Here is a 16,662-nt window from a genome sequence, read left to right as displayed (position 1 = left end):
TTGGAGGGGTTGTACTGAGGGAGCGCCGCACTGTCGGAGGGGCAGTACTGAGGGAGCGCCGCACTGTCGGAGGGGCAGCACTGAGGGAGCGCCGCACTGTCGGAGGGGCAGTACTGAGGGAGCGCCGCACTGTCGGAGGGGCGGTACTGAGGGAGCGCCGCACTGTTGGAGGGGTTGTACTGAGGGAGCGCCGCACTGTCGGAGGGGCAGCACTGAGGGAGCGCCGCACTGTCAGAGGGGCAGTACTGAGGGAGCCCCGCACTGTTGGAGGGGCGGTACTGAGGGAGCGCCGCACTGTCGGAGGGGCAGTACTGAGGGAGCGCCGCACTATCGGAGGGACGGTCTTTCGGACGTGCCTGCCCTCTCAGGTGGATGTAAAAGATCCCACGGCCATTGTTTCGAAGAAGAGCAGGGGGTGTTCTCCCCAGTGTCCTGGGGCCAATATTTATCCCTCAACCAACATCACGAAAAATATTATCTGGGTCATTATCACACATCAGTATTTGTGGGAGCTTGCTATGTGTAAATTGGCTGCCGCGTTTGCCTACATTACAACAGTGACTACACTTAAAAAGTACTTCATTAGCTGTGAAGCGCTCTGGGACGTCCGGAGGTTGTGAAAAGCGCAACATAAAATGCGAGTCTTTCTTTGTACTGTACAATCAAATTTTTCCCGAAGGTTCCAAGACTATTAATTTCTGTTTGCAACACACTTGAAGGCCTGCAACAAGACTGAATAGCAGATGCCGGTGGAACTGAAAGGTCATATTTGAACGCTCTTAACAGAAGCAGAGCTGTGGCTAGAGGCTGCATTTCAGCCTGGGCACAGGTGTCCGAGGCGCTCAACTTTATCAAGCAATTGAGCGAAAACAACAAGCCTTCAAAAGGTGCCGCAGGACAGTGTACACACAGCGGGAACTGTGTGCATTCATGCACAGCCCTTCAACGCTGTAAAATGTGCTCAGACGCTTCATATTATTGAGCAGAATGGGCCTGTACTCTGGAGTTTAGAACATTGAAACGATTAAAATTCTTTAAACAAGGCAAGGGAATCATCATCACAGACAGTCCGTCGAAATCGAGGAAGACTTGCTTCCACTCTAAACACGAGTCCTTAGGTGACTGAACAGTCCAATACAGGAACCACAGTCCCTGTCACAGGTGGGACAGATAGACGTTGAGGGAAGGGGAGGGTGGGACTGGTTTGCCGCACGCTCCTTCCGCTGCCTGCGCTTGGTTTCTGCACGCTCTCGGCGACGAGACTCGAGGTGCTCAGCGCCCTCCCGGATGCACTTCCTCCACTTAGGGCGGACTGGTCTTTGGGCTAGGGACTCCCAGGTGTCGGTGGGGATGTTGCACTTTATCAGGGAGGCTTTGAGGGTGGTCCCTGTAACGTTTCCTCTGCCCACCTTTGGCTCGTTTGCCCGTGAAGGAGTTCAGAGTAGAGCGCTTGCTTTGGGAGTCTCGTGTCTGGGGGACCATGCGGACAATGTGGCCCTGCCCAGCGGAGCTGGTCGAGTGTGGTCAGTGCTTTGATGCTGGGGATGTTGGCCTGGTCGAGGACGCTAATGTTGTTGCGTCTGTCCTCCCAGGTGATTTGCAGGTTCTTATTACCCATTAAATGGTAGGACACTGAGAAGTGTAGAGGAACAGAGGGACCTGGGAGTGCAGGTCCACAGATACCTGAAAGTAGCAGGCCAGGTAGATAATGTGGTTAAGTTGGCACACGGAATACTTGTCTTTATTGGCCGAGGCATGGAATACAAGAGCAGGGAGGGTTATGCTTGAACTGTATAAAACACTGGTTAGGCCACAGCTGGAGTACTGCGTGCAGTTCTGGTCACCACATTGCAGGAAGGATGTGAATGCACTGGAGGGGGTACAGAGGAGATTTACCAGGATGTTGCACTGGAGAGGGTACAGAGGAGATTTACCAGGATGTTGCACTGGAGAGGGTACAGAGGAGATTTACCAGGATGTTGCACTGGAGAGGGTACAGAGGAGATTTACCAGGATGTTGCACTGGAGAGGGTGCAGAGGAGATTTACCAGGATGTTGCACTGGAGAGGGTACAGAGGAGATTTACCAGGATGTTGCACTGGAGAGGGTACAGAGGAGATTTACCAGGATGTTGCCTGGACTGGAGAATTTTAGCGATGAGGAAAGATTGGATAGGCTGGGTTTGTTTTCTGTGGAACAGAGGAGGCTGAGGGGAGACCTGATTGAGGTGTATAAAATGATGAGGGGCCTGGATAGAGTGGATAGGAAGGACCCGTTTCCCTTGGCAGAGGGGTCAACAACCAGGGGGCATAGATTTAAAGTAATTGGGGGGAGATTTAGAGGGGATTTGAGGGGAATTGTCTTCACCCAGAGGGTGGTGGGGGTCTGGGGTGGAACTCACGGCCTGAAAGGGTGGTAGAGGCAGAAACCCTCACCACATCTGGATGTGCACTTGAAGTGCTGTAACCTGCAGGGCTACGGACCGAGAGCGGGAAAGTGGGATTAGGCTGGGTAGCTCTTGGTCGGCCGGCGCGGACACGATGGGCCGAAATGGCCTCCTTCCGTGCGGTAAACTCTGATTTTAGGGCTTGACAGGGTAGATGTTTCCCCCGGGCTGGTTTCCACACACACACACACACCCAGCCCCACACACACACACACACACACACACACACACACACCCAGCCCCACACACACACACACACACCCAGCCCCACACACACACACACACACACCCAGCCCCACACACACACACCCAGCCCCACACACACACACACACACACACCCAGCCCCACACACACACACACACACCCAGCCCCACACACACACACACACACACACACACACACATACCCAGCCCCACACACACACACACACACACCCAGCCCCACACACACACACACACACACACACACCCAGCCCCACACACACACACACACCCAGCCCCACACACACACACACACCCAGCCCCACACACACACACCCAGCCCCACACACACACACACACACACACACAGCCCCACACACACACACCCAGCCCCACACACACACACACCCAGCCCCACACACACACACACACACACCCAGCCCCACACACACACACACACACACACACACACCCAGCCCCACACACACACACAGCCCCACACCCAGCCCCACACACACACACACACACACACACACACCCAGCCCCACACACACACACACACACACACACCCAGCCCCACACACAGTACTGCTAGAACACATTAACTGGACGATCAGATAGTTTAGCCGGCCGGTTAGCCGTGATTCCGTAATTCCTGGGGACGCCCGACAGACAGACAGACAGACACAGACAGACAGAGACAGACAGACAGACAGACAGACGACTCACCCGCAGGCTGCCGCCGCTGGTGATAAACGTGCAGGGCGCCCCCTTTGTCCACCCGGGTCACCACCTGGAAGTCGGTCCTGTTGAAGCGGTTGACTCGGATGACGCTGGTCTTCTGCTGCGCGTTGGCGTTGTCAGAGTTTGTGGCGTACAGGTAGTTCTCGAACACAGTCAGCCCGTACAGGTGCTCGATCTGCCGGCAAAGCGGGAAAAGGCCGGCTCAGTGGGAAGCTCGGATTGGAAGTTCGACCCCGAGAGAGACTGGGCGAGAACACCGACCGACAGACTCCCCCTACACAAGCTCACCACCTGCACAGTTCCCCATCAAGTGTGTCTCTGTGTCTCTCCCTCTCGCTCTCCGTCTATCCATCCCTCCAGTTCCCCATCGAGTGTGTCTCTGTCTGTGTCTCTCCCTCCGTCTATCCATCCCTCCAGTTCCCCATCAAGTGTGTCTCTGTGTCTCTCCCTCTCGCTCTCCGTCTATCCATCCCTCCAGTTCCCCATCAAGTGTGTCTCTGTGTCTCTCCCTCCTGCTCTCCGTCTATCCATCCCTCCAGTTCCCCATCAAGTGTGTCTCTCCGTCTATCCCTCCTGCTCTCCGTCTATCCATCCCTCCAGTTCCCCATCGAGTGTGTCTCTGTCTGTGTCTCTCCCTCCGTCTATCCATCCCTCCAGTTCCCCATCAAGTGTGTCTCTGTGTCTCTCCCTCCCACCCTCCGTCTATCCATCCCTCCAGTTCCCCATCGAGTGTCTCTCTGTCTGTGTCTCTCCCTCCCACCCTCCATCTATCCATCCCTCCAGTTCCCCATCGAGTGTCTCTCTGTCTGTGTCTCTCCCTCCCACCCTCCGTCTATCCATCCCTCCAGTTCCCCATCGAGTGTCTCTCTGTCTGTGTCTCTCCCTCCCGCTCTCCGTCTATCCATCCCTCCAGTTCCCCATCGAGTGTGTCTCTGTGTCTCTCCCTCCCACCCTCCGTCTATCCATCCCTCCAGTTCCCCATCAAGTGTGTCTCTGTGTCTCTCCCTCCTTCTCTCCGTCTATCCATCCCTCCAGTTCCCCATCGAGTGTCTCTCCCTCCGTCTATCCATCCCTCCAGTTCCCCATCGAGTGTCTCTCTGTCTATGTCTCTTCCTCCCTCTATCCATCCCTCCAGTTCCCCATCGAGTGTCTCTCTGTCTATGTCTCTCCCTCCCTCCATCCATCCCTCCAGTTCCCCATCGAGTGTCTCTCTGTCTGTGTCTCTCCCTCCCACCCTCCGTCGATCCATCCCTCCACATCCCCATCGAGTGGCTCTCTGTCTATGTCTCTCCCTCCCTCCCTCCATCCTTCCAGTTCCCCATCGAGTGTCTCTCTCTGTCTGTGTCTCTCCCTCCCGTCCTCCGTCTATCCATCCCTCCAGTTCCCCATCGAGTGTCTCTGTCTGTGTCTCTCCCTCCCACCCTCTGTCTATCCATCCCTCCAGTTCCCCATCGAGTGTCTCTCTGTCTATGTCTCTCCCTCCCACCCTCTGTCTATCCATCCCTCCAGTTCCCCATCGAGTGTCTCTCTCTGTCTGTGTCTCTCCCTCCCGCCCTCCGTCTATCCATCCCTCCAGTTCCCCATCGAGTGTCTCTCTCTGTCTGTGTCTCTCCCTCCCGCCCTCCGTCTATCCATCCCTCCAGTTCCCCATCGAGTGTCTCTCTGTCTATGTCTCTCCCTCCCTCCCTCCAGTTCCCCATCGAGTGTCTCTCTGTCTGTGTCTCTCCCTCCCGCCCTCCGTCTATCCATCCCTCCAGTTCCCCATCGAGTGTGTCTGTCTGTGTCTCTCCCTCCCGCCCTCCGTCTATCCATTCCTCCAGTTCCCCATCGAGTGTCTGTCTGTGTCTCTCCCTCCTGCCCTCCGTCTATCCATCCCTCCAGTTCCCCATCGAGTGTCTGTCTATGTCTCTCCCTCCCATCCTCCGTCTATCCATCCCTCCAGTTCCTCATCGAGTGTGTCTGTCTGTGTCTCTCCCTCCGTCTATCCATCCCTCCAGTTCCCCATCGAGTGTCTCTCTGTCTTTGTCTCTCCCTCCCTCCCTCTATCCATCCCTCCAGTTCCCCATCGAGTGTCTCTCTGTCTATGTCTCTCCCTCCCTCCATCCATCCCTCCAGTTCCCCATCGAGTGTCTCTGTCTGTGTCTCTCCCTCCCGCCCTCCGTCTATCCATCCCTCCAGTTCCCCATCGAGTGTCTCTCTGTCTGTGTCTCTCCCTCCCGCCCTCCGTCTATCCATCCCTCCAGTTCCCCATCGAGTGTCTCTGTCTGTGTCTCTCCCTCCTGCCCTCCGTCTATCCATCCCTCCAGTTCCCCATCGAGTGTCTGTCTATGTCTCTCCCTCCCACCCTCCGTCTATCCATCCCTCCAGTTCCGCATCGAGTGTCTCTCTGTCTGTGTCTCTCCCTCCCGCTCTCCCTCTATCCATCCCTCCAGTTCCCCATCGAGTGTCTCTCTGTCTGTGTCTCTCCCTCCCACCCTCCGTCTATCCATCCCTCCAGTTCCCCATCGAGTGTCTCTCTGTCTATGTCTCTCCCTCCCGCACTCTATCCATCCCTCCAGTTCCCCATCGAGTGTCTCTCTCTGTCTATGTCTCTCCCTCCCGCCCTCCTTCTATCCATCCCTCCAGTTCCCCATCGAGTGTCTCTCTGTCTGTGTCTCTCCCTCCCGCCCTCTATCCATCCCTCCAGTTCCCCATCGATTGTCTCTCTGTCTGTGTCTCTCCCTCCCTCCATCCATCCCTCCAGTTCCCAATCGAGTGTCTGTCTGTGTCTCTCCCTCCCTCCCTCTATCCATCCCTCCAGTTCCCCATCGAGTGTCTCTCTCTGTCTGTCTCTCCCTCCCTCCCTCTATCCATCCCTCCAGTTCCCCGAGTGTCTGTCTGTGTCTCTCCCTCCCGCCCTCCTTCTATCCATCCCTCCAGTTCCCCATCAAGTGTCTCTGTCTGTGTCTCTCCCTCCCACCCTCCGTCTATCCATCCCTCCAGTTCCCCATCGAGTGTCTCTCTGTCTGTGTCTCTCCCTCCCACCCTCCGTCTATCCATCCCTCCAGTTCCCCATCGAGTGTCTCTCTCTGTCTGTGTCTCTCCCTCCCACCCTCCGTCTATCCATCCCTCCAGTTCCCCATCGAGTGTCTCTCTCTGTCTATGTCTCTCCCTCCCATCCTCCCTCTATCCATCCCTCCAGTTCCCAATCGAGTGTCTCTCTGTCTGTGTCTCTCCCTCCCGCCCTCCGTCTATCCATCCCTCCAGTTCCCCATCGAGTGTCTCTCCCTCCCACCCTCCGTCTATCCATCCCTCCAGTTCCTCATCGAGTGTCTCTCTCTATGTCTCTCCCTCCCTCCCTCTATCCATCCCTCCAGTTCCCAATCGAGTGTCTCTCTGTCTGTGTCTCTCCCTCCCGCCCTCCGTCTATCCATCCCTCCAGTTCCCCATCGAGTGTCTCTCTCTGTCTGTGTCTCTCCCTCCCACCCTCCGTCTATCCATCCCTCCAGTTCCTCATCGAGTGTGTCTGTCTGTGTCTCTCCCTCCGTCTATCCATCCCTCCAGTTCCCCATCGAGTGTCTCTCTGTCTATGTCTCTCCCTCCCTCCCTCTATCCATCCCTCCAGTTCCCCATCGAGTGTCTCTCTGTCTATGTCTCTCCCTCCCTCCATCCATCCCTCCAGTTCCCCATCGAGTGTCTCTGTCTGTGTCTCTCCCTCCCGCCCTCCGTCTATCCATCCCTCCAGTTCCCCATCGAGTGTCTCTCTGTCTATGTCTCTCCCTCCCTCCCTCCATCCATCCTTCCAGTTCCCCATCGAGTGTCTCTCTCTGTCTATGTCTCTCCCTCCCTCCCTCCCTCTATCCATCCTTCCAGTTCCCCATCGAGTGTCTCTCTGTCTGTGTCTCTCCCTCCCGCCCTCCGTCTATCCATCCCTCCAGTTCCCCATCGTCTGTCTGTGTCTCTCCCTCCCGCCCTCCGTCTATCCATCCCTCCAGTTCCCCATCGAGTGTCTCTGTCTGTGTCTCTCCCTCCCACCCTCCGTCTATCCATCCCTCCAGTTCCCCATCAAGTGTCTCTCTGTCTATGTCTCTCCCTCCCGCACTCTATCCATCCCTCCAGTTCCCCATCGAGTATCTCTCTCTGTCTGTGTCTCTCCCTCCCAACCTCCGTCTATCCATCCCTCCAGTTCCCCATCGAGTCTCTCTGTCTATGTCTCTCCCTCCCACCCTCCGTCCGTCTATCCATCCCTCCAGTTCCCCATCGAGTGTCTCTCTCTGTCTGTGTCTCTCCCTCCCGCCCTCAGTCTATCCATCCCTCCAGTTCCCCATCGAGTGTCTCTCTATCCATCCCTCCAGTTCCCCATCGAGTGTCTCTGTCTGTGTCTCTCCCTCCTGCCCTCCGTCTATCCATCCCTCCAGTTCCCCATCGAGTGTCTCTGTCTGTGTCTCTCCCTCCCACCCTCCGTCTATCCATCCCTCCAGTTCCCCATCAAGTGTGTCTCTGTCTATGTCTCTCCCTCCCGCACTCTATCCATCCCTCCAGTTCCCCATCGAGTATCTCTCTCTGTCTGTGTCTCTCCCTCCCACCCTCCTTCTATCCATCCCTCCAGTTCCCCATCGAGTGTCTCTCTCTGTCTATGTCTCTCCCTCCCTTCCCTACGTCCATCTCTCGCTCCCTCCGTCTCTCCCCACCCATCAATCCCTCCCTCCCTCCAGTTTCTGATCAAGTGTGTCTCTCTGTCCCTCCCTACCCTCCGTTCCTCTACCCCCTCTGTCCCTCTGCAGCCCTCCCTCCATCTGTCACTTCCCTCCTCCCTCCGATCCTCTCACCCTCCATCACTCCCTCCCCAGATATGAAATGAGTAAAACCCAGATTATTAATTCAAACTTCACCAAAATGTAGGACAGGACATAAATGTCAATTAGTGGTTGAAAAACTAGATAAACATTTAGAACAATATCTTGCAAGATAGACCATCAATATCAGACCGTCACTGATAAACCCCACTGAATGGGGAATTCAGGAGAAACTTCTTTACCCAGAGCGGGGTGAGAATGTGGGACTCGCTGCCACAGGGAGGGGTTGAGGTGAATAGTATCGATGTATTTAAGGGGAAGCTGGATAAACACATGGGGGAGAGAGGAATAGAGAAATATGGTGATGGGGGGTGGGGAGCGGGGGGAGATGGAGAGGGGTGGGAGGAGGCTGGTGTGGAGTTTAACCCCGGCACAGAGCGGGGAGCCCAATGGCCCATATCTGTGCTGTACGTTCTGTGTGTACTATGTAATAGTTTGTGCGTTTCATTGCGATCTTATTCAAACTTATAAGATTATGAGGGGGCTCGACAAGGTGGATGCAGAGAGGATGTTCCCACTGATGGGGGAGACTAGAACTAGGGGGCATGGTCTTAGAATAAGGGGCCGTCCATTTAAAACTGAGATGAGGAGGAATTTCTTCACTCAGAGGGTTGTAAATCTGTGGAATTCTCTGCCCCAGAGAGCTGTGGAGGCTGGGTCATTGAATACATTTAAGGCGGAGATAGACAGATTTTTGAGCGATAAGGGAGTGAAGGGTTATGGGGAGCGGGCGGGGAAGTGGAGCTGAGTCCATGATCGGATCAGCCATTTCTACACACAAAGGTTTGGAACTCCTGTCTGCAAACGGGAATTGATGCTGGGCGTCAATTGTTAAATTTTAAATCCGAGATTGATAGATTTCTGTTAACCAAAGAGTTTTAAGGGATATGGGGCATAGGCGGCTATATGGGGTTAGGTCACAGGTCAGCCACGATCTCATTGAATGGTGGAACAAGCTCGAGGGGCTGAATGGTCTCCTCCTGTTCCTAATGTAACAGGCTCGAGGGGCTGAATGGCCTCCTCCTGTTCCTAATGTAACAGGCTCGAGGGGCTGAACGGCCTCCTCCTGTTCCTAATGTAACAGACTCGAGGGGCTGAACGGCCTCCTCCTGTTCCTAATGTAACAGGCTCGAGGGGCTGAATGGCCTCCTCCTGTTCCTAATGTAACAGGCTCGAGGGGCTGAATGGCCTCCTCCTGTTCCCATTTCCGACACCAAGGACCAGCAAGCTCCCGACACGTACAAAGTGTCCCTGGATGATGGCCTGTCGATTTTTCCCTTCGTAGTCCACCACCTCGATGTAGTCCAGGTAGGCATCAGCCCAGTACACCAGCTTGTTGACCAGGTCCAGGGCGATGCCGTGAGGGAAGACGATCTTACTATCCACCAGTTTGGTACGGTTCTGTCCATCCATGTCACATCTCTCCACCTTCGGGATCTGCCCGTAGTCCGTGAAGAACACTTTCCTGCAACAAGTGTGAAAAAGACAGACTTGCATTTATATAGCGCCTTTCACGACCACCGGACGACTCAATGTGCTTTACAGCCAATGAAGTACTTTTTTCTTTGGAGTGTAGTCACTGTTGTAATGTGGGAAACGCCAATTTGCGCACAGCAAGCTCCCACACACAGCAATGTGATATAAATATTGGCCCCAGGACACTGGGGAGAACTTCCCCTGCTCTTCTTCCAAATAGTGGCCCCGGGATCTTTGAAGTTTACTTCAGAGAAAGGACAGGGCCTCGGTTTATCGTCTCATCCTACAGACTGCACCTCCAACAATGTAGCACTCCCCTAGTACCGCCCCTCCGACACTCCCTCAGTACCGCCCCTCCGACAGTGCGGCGCTCCCTCAGTACCGCCCCTCCGACAGTGCGACGCTCCCTCAGTACCGCCCCTCCGACAGTGCAGTGCTCCCTCAGTACCGCCCCTCCGACAGTGCGCCGCTCCCTCAGTACTGCCCCTCCGACAGTGCGGCGCTCCCTCAGTACCGCCCCTCCGACAACGCAGCGCTCCCTCAGTACCGCCCCTCCGACAGTGCAGCACTCCCTCAGTACCGCCCCTCCGACAGTGCAGCACTCCCTCAGTACCGCCCCTCCGACAACGCAGTACGCCACTCCCTCAGTACCGCCCCTCCGACAGTGCGGCGCTCCCTCAGTACCGCCCCTCCGACAGTGCGGCGCTCCCTCAGTACTGCCCCTCCGACAGTGCGGCGCTCCCTCAGTACCGCCCCTCCGACAACGCAGCGCTCCCTCAGTACCGCCCCTCCGACAGTGCAGCACTCCCTCAGTACCGCCCCTCCGACAGTGCAGCACTCCCTCAGTACCGCCCCTCCGACAACGCAGTACGCCACTCCCTCAGTACCGCCCCTCCGACAGTACGCCGCTCCCTCAGTACCGCCCCTCCGACAGTGCGGCGCTCCCTCAGTACCGCCCCTCCGACAGTTCGGCGCTCCCTCAGTACTGCCCCTCCGACGCTCCCTCAGTACCGCCCCTCCGATAGTGCGGCGCTCCCTCAGTACCGCCCCTCCGATAGTGCGGCGCTCCCTCAGTACCGCCCCTCCGATAGTGCGGCGCTCCCTCAGTACTGCCCCTCCGACGCTCCCTCAGTACCGCCCCTCCGACAGTGCGGCGCTCCCTCAGTACTGCCCCTCCGACAGTGCGGCGCTCCCTCAGTACCGCTCCTCCGACAGTACGGCGCTACCTCAGTACTGCCCCTCCGACAGCGCAGTACGGTACTCCCTCAGTACTGCCCCTCCGACAGTGCGGCACTCCCTCGGCACTGCTCCGGGAGTGTCAGCCTAGATTTATGTGCTCATGTCTCTGACGTGGGACTTGAACTCTCAACCTTCATGACAGAGGCCAGAGTGCTGCCCAGTGAGTCACAGCTGACACTGAGGGATAAAACACGGGAGCGAAAAAGGAATAAAAATATCCATGCCCTCGAGATGGCCCATGGTGTATCTCAGTCTATGTGTTGCTTTTCAGGGTGTGGTCATTGTTGTGGTGGAAGCACATGCTGCACAGCAAGACTCCATAAACATCAATGAGATAGAACAATGGGCACCTTCGATCCAGCATTGCATCGCCAGCCTTCGAGTCTTTAACAACTTGTATTTATATAGTGCCTTTAACGTAGTAAAACTTCCCAAGGCAATTCACAGGAGCGTCAAAAGACAAACATACCGAACCACACAAGAAATTACGGCAGATGACCCAAAGCTTGGTCAAAGAGGTATGTCCTGAAGGAGCGATTATAATCAGCGATGCTCAGAGGGCAGAACGTGGGGAGCACAGACATCACCTGCATGACAAGACCGTTTGTGAAATTGGAACAGGCCACGCAAAGCTTAGAGAGCTTGACAGGGTAGGTTGCTAAACTGGCTGTTTCCTCCTGGCTGGAGGCTATCGAACTTGGGGCACAAGAGGATCTGAGTACAAGAGTGAAGATGTCTTACTGCAGTTATACAGGGCTCTGGTGAGACCACACCTGGAGTATTGTGTACAGTGTCGGTCTCCTTACCTAAGGAAGGATATACTTGCCATTGAGGGAGTGCAGCGAAGGTTCACCAGACTGATTCCTGGGATGTGGGGGGATTGTCCTATGAGGAGAGATTGAGCAGACTGGGCCGATATTCTCTGGAGTTTAGAAGAATGAGAGGTGATCCCATTGAAACAGACCAGATTCTGAGGGGGATTGACAGGGTAGATGCAGGGAGGGTGTTTCCCCGGGGCTGGGGAGTCTAGAACCAGGGGTCACAGTCTCAGGATAAGGGGTCGGCCATTTAGGACTGAGATGAGGAGGAATTTCTTCACTCAGAGGGGGGTGAATCTTTGGAATTCTCTGCCCCAGAGGGCTGTGGAGGCTCAGTCGTTGAGTATATTCAAGGCTGAGATCGAGAGATTTTTGAATATTATGGGAATTGGGCGGGAACGTGGAGTTGAGGTCGATGATGAGCCGTGAACTTATTGAATGGCGGAGCAGGCTCGAGGGGCTGTAGGGGGCCTGCTCCTATTTCTGATGTTCTTCGGCGCACACGTCTGCCATCTTCAATTTAGATCTCTTCTCCGACGTATAAAATGTCGCTCAAGGCAGGTGACAGACACAGACAGAACTGGACAGCAAGCGGCTGCAGGAGAATTATTTTTTGGGGCAGCATTTAAAAGACAGAAGGAGAGGCGGCCAGAGGGAGTTAAGGAGGGAGCGCGCGAGCATTGCATCGAATTTCCCAGCACAGAAACCGGGCCATTGGCCCCACCGCTCCGTGCCGGGGTTAAACTCCACACCAGCCCCCTCTCCATCTCCATCTCCCCCCATCACCATATCCCTCTATTCCCTTCTCCCTCATGTGTTTATCCAGCCTCCCCTTAAATACATCGATACTATTCGCCTCAACCCCTCCCAGTGGCAGCGAGTTCCACATTCTCACCCCGCTCTGGGTAAAGAGGTTTCTCCTGAATTCCCCATTGGATTCATTCGTGACTCTTAGGCAGTTCCTCGTATCAATGAATTACTCGCTTCCACACCAAAAAGGGATGAGTTCCCAGGTGTTTCAGTCACTGAAAGTTGGCATGCAGGTACAGCAGGCAGTGAAGAAAGCAAATGGCATGTTGGCCTTCATAGCGAGGGGATTTGAGTATAGGAGCAGGGAGGTCTTACTGCAGTTGTATAGGGCCTTGGTGAGGCCACACCTGGAATATTGTGTACAGTTTTGGTCTCCTAATCAGAGGAAGGACATTCTTGCTATTGAGGGAGTGCGAAGGTTCACCAGACTGACATATTCTGAAGAAAGACTGGATCGACTCGGCTTATACTCACTGGAATTTAGAAGAATGAGAGGGGATCTCTTAGAAACAGGTAAAATTCTGACGGGATTGGACAGGTTAGATGCAGGAAGAATGTTCCCGATGTTGGGGAAGTCCAGAACCAGGGGTCACAGTCTAAGGATAAGAGGTAAGCCATTTAGGACCGAGATGAGGAGAAACTTCTTCACTCAGAGAATTGTGAACCTGTGGAATTCTCTACCACAGAAAGTTGTTGGGGCCAGTTCGTTGGATATATTCAAAAGGGAGTTAGATATGGCCCTTACGGCTAAAGGGATCAGGGGGTATGGAGAGAAAGCAGGAATGGGGTACTGAGGGAATGATCAGCCATGATCATATTGAATGGTGGTGCAGGCTCGAAGGGCTGAATGGCTGACTCCTGCACCTATTTTCTATGTTTCTATGTTTCAATGAAGTACCTAATATTCCAGATCCCGAACTACATCCTGAAGGGTGGAAGATGCCTGTGGGTGGATTGTTTTACCGTGGGGTGACCGATGTACACCAGCCACCACACGGGGCTTGACAGAGCGAGGTCTTGGTCCACGGGCAAGGGTTAACCAGGACGACTGGAGACCTGCTCTGCTGCACGGACCCAGTGCGCCCACACATATCGCACACAGTGTGGGCTGGGCCCGTGCTGCCCCTGGGGCCCTCGGCTCTTCTGGGCCCCAGTCACATCCCTCTACAATCTCTCGCCGTTCCTTCGCCCCGACCTCACCGCTCCTGCTGTTCCTGCCCACACTCCAATCACCGACCTGGATTATGGTGACGACCAATCCAGTCACCCTCTTCACTGCCGTCGCCCTCCTGCACCAGCATGTTCTACTCCCTGAAGTGGCATGCTCCGTTTAAGCCCACGAGTTGGTACAAGAGGAACTGCCCGCTCCCCATAACCCTTCACTCCCTTATCGCTCAAAAATCTGTCTATCTCCACCTTAAATATATTCAATGTCCCAGCCTCCACAGCTCTCTGGGGCAGAGAATTCTAGAGATTTACAACCCTCTGAGAGAAGAAATTCCTCGTCATTTCAGTTTTAAATGGCCGGCCCCTTATTCTAAGACCATGCCCCCTAGTTCTAGTCTCCCCCATCAGTGGAAACATCCTCTCTGCATCCACCTTGTCGAGCTCCCTCATTATCTTATACGTTTCGATAAGATCACCTCTCATTCTTCTGAACTCCAATGAGTAGAGGCCCAACCTACTCAACCTTTCCTCATATGTCAACCCCCTCATCTCCGGAATCAACCGAGTGAACCTTCTCTGAACTGTCTCCAAAGCAAGTATATCCTTTCGTAAATACGGAGACCAAAACTGCACGCAGTACTCCAGGTGTGGCCTCACCAATACCCTGTATAACTGGAGCAAGACTTCCCTGCTTTTATACTCCATCCCCTTTGCAATAAAGGCCAAGATACCATTGGCCTTCCTGATCACTTGCTGGACCTGCGTACTTTCCTTTTGTGTTTCATGCACAAGTAACCCCCAGGTCCCGCTGTACTCAGGGGTGATCGAATAGAGATCTTTAAAATTATGAAAGGTTTTCATCGAGTGGATACAGACAGAATGTTTCCATTCGTCCGTGTCTTTGTTACTTCCAGACTTGACTATTCCAACGCACTCCTGGCTGGCCTCCCACATTCTACCCGACGTAAACTAGAGGTGATCCAAAACTCGGCTGCCCTCGTGTCCGACCTCGCACCCAGTCCCGCTCACCCATCACCCCCTGTGCTTGCTGACCCCGTGTCCTAACTCGCACCCAGTCCCACTCACCCATCACCCCCTGTGCTCGCTGACCCCGTGTCCTAACTCACACCCAGTCCCACTCACCCATCACCCCCTGTGCTCGCTGACCCCGTGTCCTAACTCACACCCAGTCCCACTCACCCATCATCCCCTGTGCTCACTGCCCAGTGTCCTAACTCACACCGAGTCCCACTCACCCATCACCCCCTGTGCTCACTGACCCCGTGTCCTAACTCGCACCGAGTCCCGCTCACCCATCACCCCCTGTGCTCACTGACCCCGTGTCCTAACTCACACATCACCCCCTGTGCTCACTGCCCCGGTGTCCTAACTCACACCCAGTCCCACTCACCCATCACCCCCTGTGCTCACTGACCCCGTGTCCTAACTCACACCGAGTCCCGCTCACCCATCACCCCCTGTGCTCGCTGCCCTACATTGGCTCTTGGTTACCAACATTAGCGCCCCCGACCAGGCCAACATCCCCAGCATTGAAGCACTGACCACACTCGATCAGCTCCGCTGGGCAGGCCACATTGTCCGCATGCCCCTGACACGAGACTCCCAAAGCAAGCGCTCTACTCGGAACTCCTTCATGGCAAACGAGCCAAAGGTGGGCAGAGGAAACGTTACAGGGATCACCCTCAAAGCCTCCCTGATAAAGTGCAACATCCCCACCGACACCTGGGAGTCCCTGGCCAAAGACCAGTCCGCCCTAAGTGGAGGAAGTGCATCCGGGAGGGTGCTGAGCACCTCGAGTCTTGTCGCCGAGAGCATGCAGAAAGCAAGCGCAGTCAGCGGAAGGAGCGTGCGGCAAACCAGTCCCACCCTCCCCTTCCCTCCCCTCAACGTCTATCTGTCCCACCTGTGACAGGGACTGTGGTTCCCGTATTGGACTGTTCAGCCACCTAACGCCTCATTCTAAGAGTAGAAGCAAGTCTTCCTCGATTCCGAGGGACAGCCTATGATGATAATGATGATGGCATTGGCTCCCGGTTAAGCAACGCCTCGATTTCAAAATTCTCATACTTGTTTACAAATCCCTTCATGGCCGTCACTCATCTCAGTAATCTGCTCCAGCCCCACAACATGCAAAATTCTTACAGGGCTCGACAGGGTAGATGCAGGGAGGATGTTTCCCCCCCCCCGGGCTGGGGAGTCTAGAACCAGGGGTCACAGTCTCAGGATAAGGGGCGGCCATTTAGGACTGAGATGAGGAGGAATTTCTTCACTCAGAGGGGGGTGAATCTTTGGAATTCTCTGCCCCAGAGGGCTGTGGAGGCTCAGTCGTTGAGAATATTCAAGGCTGAGATCGAGAGATTTTTGAATATTAAGGAGATCGAAGGATTATGGGGAGCGGGCGGGAAAGTAGAGATGAAGTCGAAGATCAGAAATGTGAGGTCATGCAATTTGGCAAAAAAAAATCAAAGAGCAAGTTATTATTTAAATGGAGAAAGATTGCAAAGTGCCGCAGTACAGCGGGACCTGGGGGTTACTTGTGCATGAAACACAAAAGGATAGTATGCAGGTACAGCAAGTGATCAGGAAGGCCAATGGAATCTTGGCCTTTATTGCAAAGAGGATGGAGTATAAAAGCAGGGAAGTCTTGCTCCAGTTATACAGGGTATTGGTGAGGCCACACCTGGAGTACTGCGTGCAGTTTTGGTTTCCATATTTACGAAAGGATATACTTGCTTTGGAGGCAGTTCAGAGAAGGTTCACTCGGTTGATTCCGGAGATGAGGGGGTTGGCTTATGAGGAAAGGTTGAGTAGGTTGGGCCTCTACTCATTGGAATTCAGAAGAATGAGAGGCGATCTTATCGAAACGTATAAGATTATGAAGGGGCTCGACAAGGTGGATGCAGAG

General features: G+C 54.7%; 1 protein-coding gene across 1 annotated transcript in view; it reads right to left on the bottom strand.

The window, feature by feature from the left end:
• LOC139241096 (low-density lipoprotein receptor-related protein 1-like) overlaps window positions 1-16,662 on the bottom strand; it is a 440,653-nt gene that overhangs the window by 273,437 nt on the left and 150,554 nt on the right. The window contains 3 exon segments of the mRNA XM_070869785.1: window positions 3,377-3,566; window positions 9,469-9,691; window positions 11,431-11,629. Of these exon segments, the coding sequence (XP_070725886.1) occupies window positions 3,377-3,566; window positions 9,469-9,691; window positions 11,431-11,629 (612 nt within the window).

This window comes from Pristiophorus japonicus, chromosome Y, assembly GCF_044704955.1.
Source record: "Pristiophorus japonicus isolate sPriJap1 chromosome Y, sPriJap1.hap1, whole genome shotgun sequence".
Lineage (NCBI taxonomy): Eukaryota > Metazoa > Chordata > Chondrichthyes > Pristiophoridae > Pristiophorus > Pristiophorus japonicus.
This window is presented reverse-complemented; position numbering and strand designations above follow the sequence as displayed.